The 19,916-nt window shown below is 34.6% G+C and overlaps 7 protein-coding genes across 7 annotated transcripts; 5 read left to right on the top strand and 2 right to left on the bottom strand.

Moving 5' to 3' along the window:
- The first annotated feature begins 578 nt into the window (after positions 1-578).
- LOC118263767 (uroporphyrinogen decarboxylase) lies at positions 579-2,859 on the top strand. Its single transcript, XM_050705660.1, has 7 exons — positions 579-775; positions 859-1,146; positions 1,224-1,382; positions 1,582-1,725; positions 2,025-2,180; positions 2,316-2,483; positions 2,575-2,859. Exons 1-7 carry the CDS (start codon positions 602-604, stop codon positions 2,716-2,718), a joined length of 1,233 nt encoding a protein of 410 aa, XP_050561617.1. The 5' UTR covers positions 579-601; the 3' UTR covers positions 2,719-2,859.
- Positions 2,860-2,861: 2 nt separating this feature from the next.
- On the bottom strand, positions 2,862-5,849 carry LOC118263240 (COP9 signalosome complex subunit 3). Its single transcript, XM_035575074.2, has 9 exons — positions 5,649-5,849; positions 5,423-5,577; positions 5,254-5,347; positions 4,936-5,153; positions 4,503-4,700; positions 4,111-4,263; positions 3,727-3,858; positions 3,277-3,459; positions 2,862-2,992 (listed from the first exon to the last, which is right to left on the bottom strand). The coding sequence occupies exons 1-9, from the start codon at positions 5,701-5,703 to the stop codon at positions 2,912-2,914; spliced, it is 1,269 nt and encodes a 422-aa protein (XP_035430967.2). The 5' UTR covers positions 5,704-5,849; the 3' UTR covers positions 2,862-2,911.
- Positions 5,850-6,117: 268 nt separating this feature from the next.
- On the top strand, positions 6,118-6,525 carry LOC118263243 (transmembrane protein 60). The gene has a single exon (XM_035575077.2). The coding sequence runs from the start codon at positions 6,118-6,120 to the stop codon at positions 6,523-6,525; it is 408 nt and encodes a 135-aa protein (XP_035430970.1).
- Positions 6,526-6,754: 229 nt separating this feature from the next.
- Positions 6,755-7,827, top strand: LOC118263242 (uncharacterized). The gene is made up of 3 exons (XM_035575076.2): positions 6,755-6,970; positions 7,106-7,340; positions 7,419-7,827. The coding sequence occupies exons 1-3, from the start codon at positions 6,755-6,757 to the stop codon at positions 7,640-7,642; spliced, it is 675 nt and encodes a 224-aa protein (XP_035430969.1). The 3' UTR covers positions 7,643-7,827.
- On the bottom strand, positions 7,809-11,145 carry LOC118263244 (anaphase-promoting complex subunit 4). The gene is made up of 6 exons (XM_050705659.1): positions 10,811-11,145; positions 10,565-10,668; positions 10,203-10,391; positions 9,584-10,118; positions 9,216-9,415; positions 7,809-9,107 (listed from the first exon to the last, which is right to left on the bottom strand). The coding sequence occupies exons 1-6, from the start codon at positions 10,917-10,919 to the stop codon at positions 7,887-7,889; spliced, it is 2,358 nt and encodes a 785-aa protein (XP_050561616.1). The 5' UTR covers positions 10,920-11,145; the 3' UTR covers positions 7,809-7,886.
- Positions 11,146-11,333: 188 nt separating this feature from the next.
- LOC118263241 (RWD domain-containing protein 2B) lies at positions 11,334-12,681 on the top strand. The gene has a single exon (XM_035575075.2). It carries the CDS (start codon positions 11,511-11,513, stop codon positions 12,378-12,380), a length of 870 nt encoding a protein of 289 aa, XP_035430968.2. The 5' UTR covers positions 11,334-11,510; the 3' UTR covers positions 12,381-12,681.
- Positions 12,682-13,400: 719 nt separating this feature from the next.
- LOC118263245 (probable dolichyl pyrophosphate Glc1Man9GlcNAc2 alpha-1,3-glucosyltransferase) lies at positions 13,401-19,381 on the top strand. Its single transcript, XM_035575080.2, has 8 exons — positions 13,401-13,709; positions 13,936-14,208; positions 14,392-14,539; positions 15,695-15,937; positions 16,053-16,158; positions 16,523-16,724; positions 17,373-17,459; positions 17,722-19,381. The coding sequence occupies exons 1-8, from the start codon at positions 13,651-13,653 to the stop codon at positions 18,194-18,196; spliced, it is 1,593 nt and encodes a 530-aa protein (XP_035430973.2). The 5' UTR covers positions 13,401-13,650; the 3' UTR covers positions 18,197-19,381.
- Positions 19,382-19,916: the final 535 nt, after the last annotated feature.

The following is a 19,916-nucleotide window of genomic DNA, read 5'->3' as shown; positions in this document are numbered from 1 at the left end:
GTTGTAGTTTATTATCTCGTTGGAGAAGGTTATGTTAAGCGAATATATTAGTATAGCTGCATATTAAAAGCATTTCTTGCAAATTCATAGGTACCTCTAGCTACGTGTGCGAGTTGCCAGTGTGTGTACCTAATACTTAGATACCTATACGTCTTTACGAGAATTAAATTGAAAGTTACCTAGGCCTAAACTAACAGGCTAACCTTTTAATTCCAATCCATTGTTTTCTAATACTTTCTGTAGGTAATTGATCTAACCAAAGGGTCGAACCCGGACTACCAAGTGCAAAGATGTAACCAGTCTTACCAGTTATCCAGGCATAGGATACGAGCGCCATCTGTGGCGCAAAGCACGAATCACACAGGGCAATACAATTTTATTTTACGTTTTAAAGATACAAAATTTGAAAATTACATTATGTATAAACTAATTAATTTTTGTATTAATTATAAAACGTGTTTTAATTGGAGATTTTCATACCTTGTCTCATCTACTCATTTATCGATTGATAATGTTGCAAGAGTAGAAATATCAAATGTCAGTGTCAATTCAACAAAATTACAAGAGTTGCTTGTCATTGTCACTGTCTATCGGTCGGTCGATGTCTGGAGTTGTGTATGTTCGTGATTCGAAAACTGTAATAACTTCGTTTCCTTTTTTAACAGCAATTATTTGGCAATTAATTATTATAGTACTACTTTTGCCGAGTAATCTTTGTTTGATATTTGAAACGGTATCAAAAATGGAAGACAAAAACGTCGAATTCATACCAAAGGTGAGTTTTGTAACACTACTTTGTATTAAATTACATAAATATTTTACTGTAACAACTTCAACTACAATACAGAATATTAACAGAATTTTCCAGAACTAAAAAATGACCGTCTGCTTCGTGCTGCTCTCGGAAAAGAAGTAGATAAAGTTCCGGTATGGGTAATGCGGCAGGCCGGCAGATATCTTCCAGAATTTCAGGAAGTGAGGTCAAAGCATGATTTCTTTACGGTGTGCAGAACACCTGAGTTGGCTTGCGAGGTGACCTTGCAGCCATTGAGAAGATATCCACACTTAGATGCTTCAATTATATTCAGTGACATTCTCGTTATTCCACAAGCACTCGGAATGATAGTAGAAATGCACCCAGGTGTTGTAAGTATACCTTTATCAAGAATAAATAATCAGTAAAATGAATAAAACCTTTTTAACAAATAACTTTGATGTTTCAGGGCCCTGTATTTCCCAGTCCACTTCAAGATCCATCAGAAATTGATAATTTAAAAGAGGAAGGTGCTGTTGACCGACTTCTATATGTTGGCAAAGCCATTACTTTAACTAGGCATAGAATCGAGGGCAAAGTACCATTGATTGGTTTCACTGGAGCTCCAGTAAGTTGGAATACATTCAAGTCATTATTTATTATAAATAGTTACCTAATAAAAAACATCAAGTCATCATGATATTCACTACAAAGTATTATTATCATTTATGCTCACTTATATAATTTCTATTAATAATTTATGTCAATATTGTCGTGATAAGTGTTTTCTCACAATTAATTTTAAAAAAATGTTTGGAAAATTTCAGTTTACGTTGATGGGATACATGATTGAAGGTGGCGGCAGTAAGACAATGTCCAAAACTAAGGAATGGTTAGAAAAATATCCCAAGGATGTTCACAAACTGCTCAGTCTACTTACCAGAGTTATTATAGACTATTTAATTATGCAGGTAATGTATTTTTACTGCACTTCTTTCTAAATAAATTTCTTAGTTAATCTTCTTTCTAAACTAAGAAAGTAAGTAGTTTTTATAAGTTGGTAATCATGCCTCAACATCAAAATAATACTGTACTTTTTAACTTTAAAACTAGCAAATTGTCACCCAATAATGTTCTAATGTTTACAAAAATGACCTCTATGATAAGGAGGTCATCCTATCTACAGTCTCAAAAATTCAAGGCTAAATACTGAACTTTGCAATAACTATTTGTTCAGGTGGAATTTTTACAAAAACTTATGTTCTTACAGGTGGAGAGTGGAGCTCAGTTACTGCAAGTATTTGAGTCAAGTGCTGATCATCTGAACAGAGATCAGTTTGTTGAGTTTTCTGCTCCATATCTAAAAGATATTAGAAGTGGCGTCAAAAATAAAATTGATGCGAAAAAACTGGAACAAGTTCCTATGGTAAGCTTTAGTAAAAAAAAATGTTTTAATTATGTAAAAAAGTATTAATATTTTTTTTATATGTTTTTCCTAACTTATTGAAAGGTATAACAATCTCAATCCTATTTGATTCAAACCTATTTATTCTGTTTACAGACTGTATTTGCCAAAGGTGGTGGACCATACCTTGATGTTCAGACTGGATTAGGATATGAGACTGTTGGGTTAGACTGGACTGTAGACCCAGAAGAAGCAAGAAAGATTGTCGGTGATAACATCACTCTACAAGGCAATCTTGATCCACAGGATTTGTATAAGACTCCAGTGAGTAATACTTTTTAACTTTAAAACCCTTTATTTATGAGACCAAATGTGTAGATTACATTATTTTTATTACATACTTTTTGTGTTTCAGGAGGAAATCACTAAAATGACAATAGATATGGTTCAAAAGTTTGGTAAAAAGCGATACATAGCCAACTTGGGACATGGGATCACACCACAAACGCCTCTGGAAAGTATGAAAGCATTCACAGAGGCAGTTCATGAGGCTTTGTAAATATTTTTGTTTATATTGTGCTTTAATATTCCATTTTTTGTTGTCTGTTGTTTTTTTAAGATGTTTAATATAATTATATAATTTCTTTTTTAGATGTTGTGGAATAAACTGGGATAGGGATGTATTATAGTCAAACAACAATGTGTTTTAATTACAAAGCTATTTATTAAAAAATGAGTATCTATAAATAAGTTTACATAGAATAAGTGGTTTTGGAATTCTGACTGGTGGCTGGTATATCTTCATCGTGGCTGCCTACTGATTTCTTGATGTACTGAAAACAGAAATATAATTATTTAGATGACTGAAAACCACTGTTGGCAACATTTTAGTATGCATCTTCCCCCTTCTTTTTTTCTGACTATAATTGTGCCATTACAAACATGCAAATGACTATCATTCACAATTTTCATAAGTGAGAGTGAGACGTCTGATAAAAATTACTTATTACACAGTTTGCATGTGGCTGCAATGGCCCAACTATAATTGCATAGTCTACTGAGTCTACACTCCTGTATTAATTGGTTTATCACCAGTGGAAGTAATCTAGATACCCACCTGTGGATTCACTTGTATCTGTTCATCCATCTCTTGAATATACTGGTGCAGTTTTGTGCAAGCAGCCATTTGTTGTTCTAGCACACATAAAGTTTCAGGCGACGCATATTTCTCCGGACTGTCCAAGAACACTACCATTCCATCTTTTTGATTAATCATTGCATATATTTCACCTTCTTCAATCTGCAGAACAAAATCACATGTAGTGTTAATTAAATATTAGTTTTATGATGATTATAGTACCACATTACTGCATAGTTCTTTATCAGTATGTATTGTAGCTATTGTAATTATATAAAACTCTGGTGTTTGAAAACACTTAAATTATATTGGTGATTTTGAGTACAAAAGTACATTTTAAAGAAATAAAAGTTAACTGGCACCTTTTCAATAAGAAACTGAGAACATACTTAGCCGTAAATAAGAATATTTAGGAAGGAATTAACTCACCATGTTAAGAATGTAACTCTCAGCTTGTGATGGTCCAGTGAGCTGCACTCGAGCAGCGACATCACTCAATGAAAGTGTTAAAAATGTCTTTGTCAACCTCTGAATGTTCTTTTTGTACATAGAACTTAAAACCTGAAAGCATACAAACAGTTATTATACGAGTTACTCATTTTGGTCTTATAGTTAACATTATATAAGTTGTTTTATCTTCTTCTTATAAATATAAATCAAAATTAATTATTAGCATTAACATTACCACATGGATTTTTGTAATTGTGTATTATGTGATGTGGAAGGTTTTACTGTAGAAGACTGTAGCTGCCAGTAGTAAGGTAATATTGGTTTTGGTGTACCTAGTAAAGTAATTATAATGGATCATCTTACTTGGTTCACTAGGCCCATATTTTTGTCCCTAATGAAGGTATCGCGATGTTTGATAGCAGCATGCTGAGAAGTAGCCAGCTCATGGTAAGCTGCTGACAGAGGCTTCAGGAAGCGACACACTACTTGTGAAGCATACTTTGGCATTGGTAGTATCTGTAAGAAAAGGAATACTTTTTAATATCATGCATTTTCATAGTATTTTTAAAACATTGTGTGTTATTGTAACAGCAATAACAAAATTGTCAATTACACCAATAAGAGTTTAGTGTAGGGGACAGAGCTTTATCCAGCTGAATATCTGAGCCTTATATTATGAACTGGCTGTTATTTGCATTACTTGTTTGCTAACATACTATGGGAATTTTATAAGTATTAAGAGTGTAAACAAATACCTTTCCATGTAGAATAAATGAGACCAATATGTACTTCTTATAAGCTTCTAACATGATGTGAGATACCACCATTGCTGGCACTGTGACCACTACTTCAAAGAAATACAAAGCTCTATCGTAGTTCTTCATTGCAGTGTAGATCATGCCTCCATAGTAGTAGTACAGAAGGAAATGTTTCGAGTCATTGTTACCACCGAGCTAGAAAAAAATAAGACAATTATGATTAGATTTTTTTACATAATTATATGTTCACAATAAACATGTACCCACTTAACCATGAAGATTTCTGATAGGTATCTTAAATCTGATAAAGTCTTTCTGGTTTACAAGTAGTAGGAATCCAATGAGACCTTGTGTCAGATAATTATTAATTGATAACTATACCTACATCTATTACAATTTTCTTTATAAAGTTTACTAAATAAACATTTACCTCAGATCCAATACCAGTAACATCAGTATCCAAGAACTCTAAAGCAGGTTTCAAGCATTTTGAGAGTAAGCAGAGTTGGCAAAGATCTGCATGGATAGATGTTAGCTGTGAATCAAAGAGCTGTATCTTCCTAATAGCTTTCTTCAAGATTTCAATCCCTCTGATTGGTTGCTTTATTTCTACCAAGTAATTTGTTAACTGATGACACAGCTCGGCATCTGAAAGTTATTATTGTTGTTAGTTAAGAGTAGCTATATGTATTAAATAAAATTCCAATTATGTATTAAATAAAATTCCAATTATATTAATGTTACATACATAATTCTGGTGAAAATCTCACTTGCTCTCCATTGCAGTTGGTTATAAAATCATGAATCTGTTTGAACATTGTCGATTTGTCTACATCAGCACCCTGATTGGAAATAAGAATTTTGTTATAAGTCCAGTCATTACAGTACAAATTAAACTTATTCTATAACTAGTATACCTGTTGAAGTGAGAATTTTGCGACAAGGACTGCTAAGACTCCTAAAGAATGTTGCTGAATATCCAGTGTCTCTAAAACTGTAGAAAGATGTGCAGTGTTCCTTTGTAAAACCTCATCCGACTTTCCTATTACTTCGCACAACTCACGAAAAGAACCTGTAAGCACAACATACTGTAAACAAGTTCAACATTTTGAATAGCAAAACAAGTTTGAAAAATCTACTTACCTGATGCCGACATAGTCCTAACATTATCCACAAACTGTTCTAAGGGCGAAGCCATTTTAGCTGGTGTTAAACTATGGCACGATATTAAGCGTTAAATGGGTTTTATAGTATTGAAAGTTGTATTTCAATGCAATTTATAGAAAAACAGACACACCGCGAGAATAGCAGATTTTCATTAAAATTAAATGTCAAAGTCAAATCAAACGTCAAACTCAAAAATTATCTGTTCAGGTTTGTGTTACTAGATTTAAAATTAAAGTGTATGCTTGATGGCTAAACCAGCAACGATTAAAAAAATACAGTACTGTAGTCTGTGGTTTCAACAGTGTCATTAGTTTGACATAATGTCATTTGTCAATGTCAATAATGTCAATTTGTCTTGCCAACGAACGATCGATCTTCTGCTTTCCAGAATTTTGACCTATTATAGAAATATCTATTTTTAGTTAAGAGTTTGAGTAATAAAATAATGGCTATTTTACATAGAGCTCTATTTACGTGGTTTATTTTCTTAGTATTTTTAATACTACTATGTCTAAGACTAGAATCGAGGACTCACTGGAATTGGTTTATTGTTTTCATACCGATGTGGGTTTATGATAGTATTTTATTAATTTACGTGTTATTCCATATGATTTCACACTGTAGGAATGGTATAGAAAGATTTAGAGGGACTATAAACAAAAATGTGTGGTACATAGCTGCAATAGGTTTAAAAATGGCAGCACAAATTATCATATGCATCAAATTAGAATACACTAGAGTAAACCTGCCAATATACGTTGTTATGACTCCTATTTGGATGTTATTACCGGTGCTTTGTGTGGAAGTTTTCATGCATTTGATAAAACACTCAAGTGGAAGCAGTAGGTACTAAAATGTGAAGCTATAAACTATGAAAACACAAGTTTTCTGCTATTTTGGACTATATAAACTCAACTGAAGGTGAAGCATGTGACAAGGAGTGATGTAGATAATTTTAAACTTGGCACACATTCATTGAGACTGAGTATGTTTGCACATGTCAAATCATTTGTGGCTGCGTTGAAATATTTGGTGATATAATAATTCCTTTGGAGGTTTAACCAGAAGATAACTATTTCAAGATGCATTCAATGCGTGATAGTATTCCTGAGATAAAACAGTTGACTGTGACTGAGATTCCAGCTGGTAGTACTGCAGTTCTAAATTGCCACAGCAATGATGTGGATCACAACTTTATGTTCTGGCTTTTCAATGGCACAGACGTAATTGGTCCTGGCAATGTGTACAACGAACAGAAATATAAGTATGAAGTTCTCTCTGGGAAACTGCACATTCATGTAAGTGTACAAACTAATATATTAACAGATAACTGCTCAAGGTTAAACAATGTCAAGGGACAAATTTAGATTGTCATAAATATTTTTGTCATTTTTTGTTTATTTTGTTGCCTATAATTACATAATTGTTTTTAGGATGTGTCTGCCAGAGATTCTGGGTACTACCACTGTATTTCTAAGAAAGTCAATGGGATTGGTTACACTGTGGGACAAGTGGATATGATAGTCAGTGGTTCAGCATTTACGGCTATAGATGCAGTGAAACTAATTGCAATTATTGTGTCTATTGTGGTGATTATTGGCTGCGCTGTGCTTTACTATAACTTGAGAAAAGATTGGAAGAGATATGAGGGCAGAGGAATTGTACCAGGTAATTTGTGATTGTAAAAAGTTGAACTGTTATTGCAAAATGACATTTATATCTTAACCCTGTAAATTAAATTTACAGTGGATGAAGTAGAGGATGATGACGGTGAAGGAGACGAGATATACAACCGAACCACCACTCCGACACAACCACCAAGACAACTTAGCCAGCCAGTCGCAGGCCCAAGTAGGAATCAATCATCTGAACATCTACTCTATGGTATAGACAATCAAGGTTTAGATACAGACTTTAATTCAGTGTTTGAAAATATACAAATTAAGTCACCAAATGCAAGTCTGATTTAGTTATAAAAAGTAAATAAAATTTGTTATACTTTCATACTTGTGATAAGCAAACCAATACTAGTGTAGAAAATCAATTTTGTAAATTCTCTCAGTAAGTAAATTCTCATATGTAAATTAAGATGTATTCTAGTTAGTAGTAAGACTAGTATACTGTACAAATAAAATGTTTCTATTTTAGTTTACAATTGCATTTATTTTACTTATTCTAAAAACATAATGTTAGTGATGAAACTTTGAAATATTTTCAGAAAGTAACATCAGCTGCTGCAGTGCTTGTACTTTGTTTTTCAGATATTGTGGACTGGTCATTAGTACTTTGTGACTGTGTTGTAGTGTCCAATGTTTCATCTTCTTCATCATCACCATCAATCTCCATCTCAAACACTCTCACTTTCCTGTAACTTTTAGAAAGGACAACAGCTACTTTGCGACCCCCTGACACTGCTATCCGAAAGCCATCCATTTTATCCAACACTTTGAAAACACCTGTTTCAATCAAAGTTGAAATGTTCTTTTTATTAACTTTCTCATTGAACAAAAATAGTTTTGGTTTTAAAACACATTCAGGAGCATTTACTTGAATGATTCCTAATGGCAATTGAATAAATATAGAACTTTCTTCATTGCGAGGATGTGACGTCAAGACTGATAGATATTCAGGAGAATAGAATTGCAAGTCCAATACTGATAAAAGCTCATCATCAGGCTTTTTATCTCCTAAAATAAGAGTTGAGAAAGTGTATTTCATTGCAGTCACTGAGCATGCCTTATCTTTTATTTTTATAGACATGAAATGTATTCCATCATTTACATTATTAGAATCTACAAATGCTGTCACAAAGCTACTTTCAGAATCGTAATAGGCTTGACAAATTTTCAAGTTTTCACTTAGTTTCCCATCAGATTTGTCTTCGTAACATTTTATATTGAATATTGGTGACATATATCTGCCTGTTTCTTTTTTCGAAATATCAAACACTTGGCCCACTGTTGATTTCAAATGCTGTTGCTGTTGAACAAGAGAGAACTTTTTAAATTCTGCTAAAGAAAATATTGTGTCATTGTCTTTTAGTAGACAGGAGTTGTCTTTAAGAAACTTGCGCCATGGATTGTCTTCATCTTCAGGCAGTATTGTTAACTCTTGGTCCTCCAAGTACTGGCCCAATCTCTCAAGGTTGAATTTTACAGGTTTATCTGGCAATGTTTCTGCACTCTCAACTTGTACATTGTCAAAGTTGTATAAGAATTCTGCAATATGACCAAGTTCCTGTTGAGTAATCTTGACTATTTCACTTGGAGTTTGTTCCCCAAGCAATCTGACAATAACCACAAAAAGCCATCTGAAGAATGCTTTGTAGTTGCGCATTGATGTGTCAATGACCTGTTGCAATTCTAGACATTTATTTAGAAAAGCACAGCAGGCTCTTATGGCTTCAGTTACTGTAGATTCTTCAATACCCAGAATCTGGAAGAAAAGTTGGAACATTATTATTTACTTTTATTTTATGAACTTGACATTGTTATTTCTTGACATAATTGCAATTATGTTCTAAAATGTTGATACAAGTCTTACCTGGTATCTATCTGGTATCCTAGTGAGTCCTCTTAGTTCAGAAAGATAGTATGTTAAATTCTGTCCCACTATATTCAACTGTTTGAGGACCAATTTCTGTATAGTTGAGTAACTCAATTCTATGGAGTTACCAAACTTTTTCAAATCATTTACTGTTAATTTCTGGAGTAAATATAATTCTAGTTCATCTGATGGTGTCCCTGTAAAAAAAAGTTAATATATAATAATAAATTTCTTTATTTTCTTTTCACAATGACACTTATTGTGAAAAGAAAATAAAGACTTTTGGTTTTAACAAAGGAATACAATATTAAATTTTAATTGTAATAATATAAATAAATTAAGTTATAAAGTAAATAAATACACACCCAACATGAGCAGTTCCAATAAATCAGCAGAAACTCCACCTTCAGGGACTGATGCAGCATACTCAGCCATTTTTGTGTCCATTTCCAGCAAAATATGTTCCCAAGCTTCAGTAATTGAAATCATGGTCTGATCAAGGTATGATATCATTTTAACAATATCACCGTGCTTCTTAGCTACTATGTACATTTCTTCAGCAAAAGCTGACAGTACACTGGTGTTTATGAGTGACACAAACAGATGGCTAGTCATTCTATCCAGATAGAGGACTTGCATCATACTGAAGTCATCTGACATACAAATATCAAGTACTTTGTACTCTCCGAAATCGTCTTTAGCAACCTGTGCAAGATGAATTGTGCCAAAGGGATAGCGCCCAAATATGTTCAAGTAAATGTACCCTGTCCCATAGCCCACCATTAACATATTCAACTGATTTGGAGGAATGAATTCTTTGTAATCTTTGATATTTTCATCAGTCCCTTGGCTGTTCCCATTACATGATGGTAAGTTTTGTAAAAATATTGAAGAATCATCCTGAAAATTATTAATGAGTTCTAGTTATTTATAGTCATAGATTTTTTTTTAAATACTCGAGTATGATGAAGGTGCTTTACATACATAAATACTAGGATCAGTAGCACTCTCCAGTGTCTCGGACCTCACAGCCCAGGTGATGCATGTAATACCAAATCTATTGGTATCAAATTCATCAGGATCCTCTTGCTCCAGATCATATCTGTCCAGTATTTCCTTGTCTTCTATATCCACTATGAACACAGCTCCTGAACTGTATCCAATTGCTAGAGCCTGTAAAGTTAATAAAATCGATTTTAGTCTGATGATATGATATGGAGAATAATTTGGAAATGCATGGATTTAGGGAATAGGATTAAGTGACTTTTTTTCAATAGTGCAGATCATTGGCTCAATAGTTCAGACAACTAATCAGAAGAGGAGGAAAATTCAGTTACAAAAAGTACCTTTCCATCAGGCCTCCAAGCCATGGCACAAACTGTAACATTTTCTTTGGGAGGTGGCAAATTCCATACTTTTTGCCAGTGGAGTCTATGAATTTGGACTTCACCTGAAATCAATGTAATATAATGGGGTTAGCCTTTTTCATCTACTTATTAGAAATAATATAATATTAAACATTATCGCAATATAGTACTCGTTAATCGCTCAGTATCCTTTGGGTGGGATCAATATAAAATACCTATTATTACCTTTGAAATTGCTCAGCGCCAAGAGATCAAGCCGGTTACTCCATACCATCAAATCTACTTTATATGCAACATGTCTTTCGCCCACTTGTCGCATGCCGCAGTGATACATTTTGTATCAATTTTGATGGACGAATACAGGTATTGGGTGTCCTCCTTATCTTCAAGAAATAGTAGTTTACTGTTTAAAACATTTCTTGCTACAGTTCCCGTTTTGCTTCAAAATATTGTAAACAGTAATTTGACATTGTATTGCATTGACAATTGACAGATTCTACAACCACCCATAGACGATCAAAGGGGCAACCACATCTAAGGAACTATATTTTCTGGCGACGAAATAAATTATCAATGCTATTATAACCATATTTTGTAGGTGTACAGAATACTTTTTCATTTTATTTGATAAATAAAAAATTAAGTTATCCGACTCTAATGTTTTCTTTTTTTGGCAACCGTCGAAACCATATTGTTGATGTCATCTGTCAGATTTCTTGATATTTGATAAATCAGCACATCTTATCAGTTGTGTTCTGGCTCTGGCAGTTCATTGTTGATTGTTGTGGCTTGTGTGGCTATCGTGGTTTCTCCGAATATAAACAATAACTTTCCTGTTTAACGAAGGACTGTCCGGTAGTTAAAAACTCTATAATATCCCATTGCTAATAAATTGGAACCCAAAATTTGCCAGATTGTAAGTGTAATGGCTGTAATTCCAAAAAATACTATGAGAGAAGTTGATGTTGAGTGCTTATCACAACAAATTGATGAATATGAGTTACTGAAATCTATGTACCCAAATCAAGGAGAAATTATTTTAAGTGATAAAGATACTATTAACGAAATAAGGAACTTTGTAGACAATAAAACAGATTATGTTCCTCCACACCTAGATTTCAAATTAAATCTACTTGTAGATGGACTCAAGTTAGAAATTTTCATAAATTTACCTAGCTGTTACCCAAAAGAAGAACCAGACATATATGTTAGATGTAATAAAATGAATCGACAAAATGAATCAGCTTTAAATTCAAAGCTTTCACAGTACATAAAAGAAAATCATATGGGAGAAGTTTGCCTCTATACAGCCATTTCATGGTTGCAAGAAAATGTTGATAAATTTGCAGTAATTTCAGAAGAAAGCAATATGTTAGAAGCAAAATCTAGTCAAGAAACTAAGGATGAATTTGCAAGGCTTTGGATTTATTCTCATCACATTTATAATAAAAAGAAAAGAGAAGAAATTGTAAAGAAAGCAAGAGAACTGAAGTTAACAGGATTTCTTTTGGCGGGAAAACCTGGGATTGTTTGTATTGAAGGACATCACAGTGATTGTAAAGAGTGGTGGAAAGATATAAAATCAATGACTTGGAAGAAAATAATGATTCGAAGGACAGAGATATTTGAGCCTAGTGAGGAAAAAACTTTTAAAAAGTTCTCAAGCTTTGAAGAACTTTGTCTTGTGAATCCAGTGCATAATAAGCATTCCAACATGAGTGAACTGTCGAAGTTAATGACTGTACTTGGCTTAAATCAAATATTTAATGATTTATTTGGACTAAATGATGACTAAAATTTTATTTCTAATTTAACAGATATACCTAGAAATATCTCTATGGTATAAATTATATTTACTGAGATTGGTGCTTTATTTTTATGTAGGTATAAATTGATATTATTTTTATATAATTATAGGGTAACCTACCTATTTAATTCTGTTATACCTATAAGATATTGATTCTTTTTATTTTATGTTGCATGTTCTGAGCTTTTCAAAAACTACCTCTATTCTTATTCTCTCTTGTTTTGTTGTATATTTAAATATAATTTTGTGAAACAAATTAAAAATATTTCTTTTTATATTTTTCATATTTCTTTGGTCTTTTATTTTATCATACCCTAACTGCTTGTAGTGATTGTACTGTAGATGGTGATTTCCCATGGATATTGATATGCCATCACTAATGACATGTCGTAACTTAGTAGAAAATTAAATTGAAATTATAATCTTTAGATGAAGGCGATTTTAGTTGTTCTAAACATTTCTGGTAATAATATTCCATTGCAATGAATAAAACACGTAGTTTAATATTGTATGTGGTGGGTACATCGATTGTTGTAGGATTCCCCATTCCGACAGGATGTTGGTCAAATGTTGCTAACTTTTGGACGCACATTTAATGCAGATCATACTTATCATTTTTAAAGGATACAAAATATATGAAATTTTTGGGGGCCTTGCCACCTATGTTGATACGGCTGCACATATCTACGACAGATACACGGCTATTATGTCCCTACCTCAGAGCTCACTGGCCTGCGCAATACACGATTAGATTACTAGGTATTTTACTAATATGTACTGTAATGGGCAAGAATCAAGCAAAAATGGTATTATGAGACACAAATTACTTGCAAATTTATCAATTGTTGTATTTGATATTATTGTCTGGAACTTTTATGATTTTTGTTATTCACAAAATATTCGTGTAGGACTGAAATTATTCTTAAACTCTACGACAAAATACAATGACTCAAGTATAGTAAAAAAATAATGTCATTTAGATTTTTGATAACAACTGTACCGTGTCATGTCAATGTCAGATAAACGTCAAATCGTCAACAAAATTCGTAAAATTATCCAAAAGGATTTGGTTAAACTCATTTATTTGTTGGTATGGCAAAGAAATGTCGAAATGTAAGAAGAACTTACACGACTGCTTGGTACTGTAGTATTCTCAAGAAAATAAACGTGCATTTATGAAATAATAACACTGTGAAATCAAGTTAAAAGTTTGGGTTATTCATTTGAAAAAGTGATCAAGACTACCGGCTTGTTTACAATGATTTCTCAAATAGTTGTAATTGTAACAACTGTTAAATTACTATTTATTCCACTATAGTAAGTATAAAATCGCAATTGAATTGAAATTCCAGCTTAATTATTAGTTTTCATAATCTTATAATCAAATGTTGATTATCGAAAATTGATTAACATGTCTACGTCCGGTAGAGCAAATACTTAATATATATATTGACCTATGTGGAACCTAACAATGTTGGGATTTTAGTTGTACAAATTCAATTAATCAGATTTATTAACATTGTTTTATCATCATCATTTTCAGTCATTCCACAGACTTCGAAGTCCATCGAAACTGGCTGGCTATCACACATAACTTGACACTAGACAAATGGTATTATGACAATACTTCAGAATGGACCCTGGATTACCCACCATTCTTTGCATGGCTGGAGTTTGTGATGTCATTTGTTGCCAAACATTTCGACCCGCAAATGCTGTACTTAACTAATTTGAACTACAAATCTGATATGACTATACTATTCCAAAGGCTGTCCGTTATTTTTTTGGATTTTGTGTATGTCTACAGTGTAAAGAGGTCAGTATAACTCAGATTTTTTAAAATTGATTTGATTTTTTTAGAAGAAACTTATGTTTGAGGACCCTTTTATAAATTTAAAATTTCTGTAGCTTGCAGTAATAAAATAAATAATAACAAAATGAAAATACCTCTAGGTATTTAGAAAACATTTGTCTTACAATCTTTGTAAAAATGTTACAGGTTGTCCAGTTTCATTGGTGATGGGAAGCTTCTGGTTTTCATATTATTGATGTCCTGTCCAGGTCTGTTGATGATAGACCACATACACTTCCAGTACAATGGATTCTTATTTGGAATTCTTTTATATTCCATATCACATATAATAGAAGTAAGTTATTATTATAATACATTTTTTATGGTATAAGCTGGTAAGCAAGCAGATGGATCAACTGATGGTGAGCAATCACCGCCGCCTATGCACACCCGAAACACCAGAAGGGTAACAAGTGCATTACCAGTATTTAGAAATTAGGAATTTAAGGGTTGTTGGTCTGCCGCGCCAGATTAGTGCGTGGCGGGACGAGCTCCGGCGCGATCTCATGGCGGAATGGCAACAGCGACTGTCGCAACCGAGGGCTGGGCTCGCTGTCATTGCAGCGGTAAGTCCCCTCTTTGAGGAGTGGCTAGAGAGGCACGGCGTCCTCACCTACCGCCTGACGCAGGTGCTTAATTGGAAGCTTCGGTATTTTCCTGTTTCTGATTGGGCGGGAAAAACGCCCGGGTGTCAACTGCGAAGACCGCCCGGAACACGGTGGAAATACGCTTGCGGTCTGCCCTGCGTGGGCTGAGCACCGCATTGTCCTCAGGGATGTGGTCGGCGACGGCACCCTCTCGCGTCCGGCACTGATACAAGCCATGGTGCGGAGCGAGGGGGACTATGCCGTCTCCTCCTTCTGCGAAGCAGTCATGCTAGCTTGGAGGAGGCGGGGCGCGTGAGAGAAAGAACCTCTTCACGCCCCAGCCGTCGCGAGAGACACTCCGGGCGTCGGGGATCGCGCGACGATCTCCGGCCACCGTAAGTGCGGGTCTGCGGACGACGAGCAAGGGTAGCTCGCCGCCCGACCAGAACCAGACCCGTGCGTCGCGTTCCGCGCGCGCTTTTAAGAGCCATCAGACCACCACAGATGGGGCCCAGTAGGGCTGATGCCTGATCCGGAGCTGCGGACAACCTAGCGGGTTTACCGGGGCTCCGGCTCGGAGGAGTAGGAACGGGATGGTTTTTAGTCAGTAAGAGTCTGACACTCCCTCTCGCCTCGCCCAAGGCGGGAGAAGTCATTGGATGATTTTCCACTGTAAAAAAAAAAAAAAAAAAAAGGGTTGTTGGTGAATCAGTGATTGGGAAGATTTGAAAGGAGGATACACAAAATGCAACCTGTGTAGTTTTATAGATTTTATTAGAGAATTTAAATGTATAGACAGTCATGTGAATTAGATTTAAAAATTCAATATGTTTCAATATTTATAAAAAATTTGTTTGTTTCAGAATAATTGTCTGATAGCAGCATTTTGGTTTGCAGTGCTGTTGAATTTGAAGCACATATTTTTGTATGTGGCTCCTGTGTACATTGTGTACTTGTTCAGGGCATATTGCTTTACAATATCTTCAGTTGATGGTGTCCATACTCCTTGGTACTCATTCTCTTTGACAAATCTCTTTAAACTGGCATTCACAGTGATATTTGTCTTTGGACTCTCATTTGGACCTTTTATTTATCATATTCCACAGGTAACATATATTATGAATATAGCATTAAATTGGATATAATAATTCAAATGATTAGCTTTTAAAGGCAAATGCAATCCGCAATACTTTTTGTTTTATTGTTTAATTTTGTCTACAGATTCTTTCGAGGCTATTTCCCTTCAAAAGAGGATTATGTCATGCTTATTGGGCACCTAACTTTTGGGCGATATACAACTTTGTTGATAAGGTTCTACAAACTATTGGTAAGAATAAAATACATTAACATTTAAAATGTAGAAAATATTTGTTAGCAATGCCTTCATAGTTGGGTAAAGAAATGCAGATATTCATCTGTAAATAGTTGGGAGAGAATGCCATATTAATATATGCCTTATGTACCATTACTTGTTTTTGGGTTAAAGCTTAAAAAACCTAATTAAAAAAGCTAATTTCAGACTAGAGCATGATGATAGAACCCACCCAACATTACTTTTTTCAAACCTTTTATTTGCCTCCCAAATTCCATGTATGATGGTCACACTTGCAGAGCATAGCAATAAAGAAATTATAAACAATATTTTTCCAAGAGGTAAGTAGTTGTATGATAATTTTTGTATTTTATATTAGGTACAAAATTAGGACTACTGCGGATCCCAAGAGCTGAAGCGTCCATGACGGGAGGACTGGTACAGCAGTACGACCATGCAGTGTTACCATCAATCACTCCAACCATGACCATAGTTCTAACTGTCGTGACGATGATACCAGCACTCATTAAACTGTGGCATTTGTGCGCTGATAGAAGATACAGGGTGTTAAGTTTTGTAAGGTATGTTATGAATTTCTGTCCAGTAGTTTATATTACAGTGCATCCATATATTTCGAGCAGGAAAGCAGCTCGTAAACCGCTTGTGAGTATCTTGCTATTGCGTGTGAGTGCTGTGTATAGTACATGAATTTTTTTTTTGTTAATTATGGAACCAACCGCCTTAAATTTTCTTTACTGCCTCCATTTTTTTAAATTATATAATATCCCTAAAACCTGCTCCAAAGTCTCAAAACTATTATGCTGAAAAATGAACTGAAACAAAATCGGTTCAGCCAAACGCGAGATAATTGCGCACAAACATACATATCTACATACTCGTACATACTTATAGGTATACAGGTCAAACTGAGAACCTCCTCTGATTGAAGTCGGTTAAAAATTCACGCGTGCTGTATAAATAGACCTATTAATCAAGTAAATTAATACTATTTATTCACAGAAGCATTCTTTTTTATGTATATTTCCTTTTTGTCGATTATGAGGGCACATCACGATGTGGCCACCCAAATCACGAATTCGTGAGTCGGCTAATGCAACGTGATTGGTCTAAGACCATGATCCAAGACATTTCTACGTGTATTGTATGCATAGTACGTAATTTCAAGGTGTAAAGTGTTTCTAATTATATATTTATTTTTGTATAATCAGGTGTATGGTGGTCTGTGCGGCTTGCTCCTTTTTGTTCGGCTGGCACGTTCATGAAAAGGCCATACTGATGATCCTGGTGCCGTTGACGTACGTAAACATTATATTTACAAGAATTATAATATTAATTGACCGCCTCGTTGGCCGAGTGGTTTCAAGTGCGACTCGGGGTGGGTCTCGGGTTCGATTCCTGGGTCGAAGGAAGTACTGCAGAGCTTTTTTCGGTTTTTCGAAAATTTGTCAGTATATGAATGGATATGAATTAAAACTGAGAACTTGCAAGTTTTCATATAATTCAACTCTCTAGTCCTTCAGGAAAAATTTAAAGCAATAAAAACTCTTTTTGTTACAGTTTCCTCTCAGTACTGGGCGACGTTGACGGCAAACAATTTTTAATTTTAACAACAGTCGGAAACTATTCTCTATTCCCACTGCTATATCCAAAGAATTTATTCTCCATTAAGTTTTTCATATTATTGACACATGTAGCTTTAGCTTTTGTTAATATTAGAACTTTATATGAACCTGCAAAAGTTAAAGGCGGTAGGAGGATAAGAGTACTTCGCTTGCCTATGTTGAGGCAAATAGAGTCTTTATATTTATATGGTTTAATAGTACTTTGTGTGTACGATAATGCTATTCATGCGCTCTGGGGCTTAGACAAAACGTTGCCATTCTTACCCCTAATGCTTACATCCGTATATTGTTCGGTAGGAGTGATATACGTATGGCTTTGTTATTATTATTATTTCTTAACGTTCAATGTTAGTCAAGTCCCCACAGTATGCTCGGTTAACTTAGCAGAAAAATATAAAAAGACGAGTTAAATTATACAGATATATAGTTGTTACTACCGTAGTGGACATGTTTAAATTGAAATCGCGATTAATATAAAGAGAAAAACTATTTTGGAAGACTATTAGACATACATAATAGAATTGCTAGAAGTTGTAGAAGAAGTTATATTGTTTCAATGATTACCCTAATCTCCAACAGGACTCAAAGCTACACTAGCGCCAAATGATGAACAGTAAAAGTAAACTTCACTCCTATTGTGGGTAATTAATTTTGTATTCTTTTTTAACGTGTCCATGCTCTGGTTGTTTGCTGTGTATTGCTTTTCTCATTCCACAAACAATTGAATAAAAAAAAATCAAGCGAGAAATTACCACTTAAGGGCCTTTTCACACGTTTCTGTTGGCGTATAGTTGGAGCCGGGAATCTAGTGGCGAAGTATATTTAGTTATGTGCGTTAGCTTTCGCATATTCCGGTACGTTTTAACTTAAATTTGCCGCCGGATAACCGCCAACCGGAGCGTGTGGAAAGGGCCTTATTCCGTTATCGAACGTATTTCGAAACCTAACATTGATTGTATGTACTTTACTTCTAAGTAATGTCTACTAGTCGTATTATATCTGAAAATACGTTGCATGGTGCTGGTAGGGACTGAGTAATATAGGTAAATACCCTGGACCCTCCAGCTTTTACATATCCATTTCATCAGTTTAGGATAGAGACAGATTAGATAGGTAATTGTTGGTTGCTTGCTACCTTAGACTATCCAAAGCAGTCTAGTGGTATCTTTACTACAGAAAAGGTAAAGATACCGGGTGAGTTCGGGTCTTTCGATTTTATTACAAAGCATTATAATTGAAAATATACTTATTAAAGAAAGTCTACATGAGATAGCTGTAGCTATAAAACAACTTTTAAAACGCCAAAGTAGTCCAGCCCCAGCAACTTCGACAAAAATTAGTCAAAATGCATTGATCGATTTTCAACCATATTCCTTTCGAATAAAGTTAAAAATGTATTAGCTGGACCGATTTTTGTCGAAGTATTCGGATTATCCGTTATATTACATTGTTGTAAGCTTATTCGTAGTGAGAACTGATGATTTTATATAGATTTAGAATTAAGTCAAAGTTTGCTTGTAAATGAAATGTGACGCATGTAAATATTGCTGTTCAATGGACGACAGAAGGAAAATAAACGTTTTGTAAATCAATAACATGGTTTTATATTTTGTAAAAAGGTAATAGTAAGGCCGGCAACGCACCTGTGTCTCCTCTGGTGTTGCGGGTGTCCATAGGCGGTGCTGTGCGCTTACTACCAGGTGATCCGTCTGCCCGTTTGCCTACTATTCCATAAAAAAGTAAATACGTACTTTTACGTAGACAAGCTCCAAAACTACATCATACACATAAAATCTTACAGTTAACAGCGATTGTTTATGAGGACGAATACTAACTTGTTAGGCACACCATTGAACGGATTCTAACGAAATTAGGCATACGGATAGACCGTGATCTGAATTTAAATAGGCACATAGGGTTCCTCCCAGCAATGTGGGCGGACCCAGGTTCTCTTCAAAATATCTTACAACACCCACATGTTTGTGTGTGTATCTTACATATTCAAAAGCCTTCCACATCTGTAATTATTGTAGATATTTATAAGAACGATGTAGATCTCTATTTGTGTAATACAAGACAAACTCGAAAGGACACGTACGCGTGTTTACACGGAATAAAGTGAAGGCGTGC

Source organism: Spodoptera frugiperda, chromosome 27 (assembly GCF_023101765.2).
Source record: "Spodoptera frugiperda isolate SF20-4 chromosome 27, AGI-APGP_CSIRO_Sfru_2.0, whole genome shotgun sequence".
Lineage (NCBI taxonomy): Eukaryota > Metazoa > Arthropoda > Insecta > Lepidoptera > Noctuidae > Spodoptera > Spodoptera frugiperda.
Note: the sequence above shows the minus strand (reverse complement) of the source record. Positions and strands in the feature narration are given on the sequence as shown.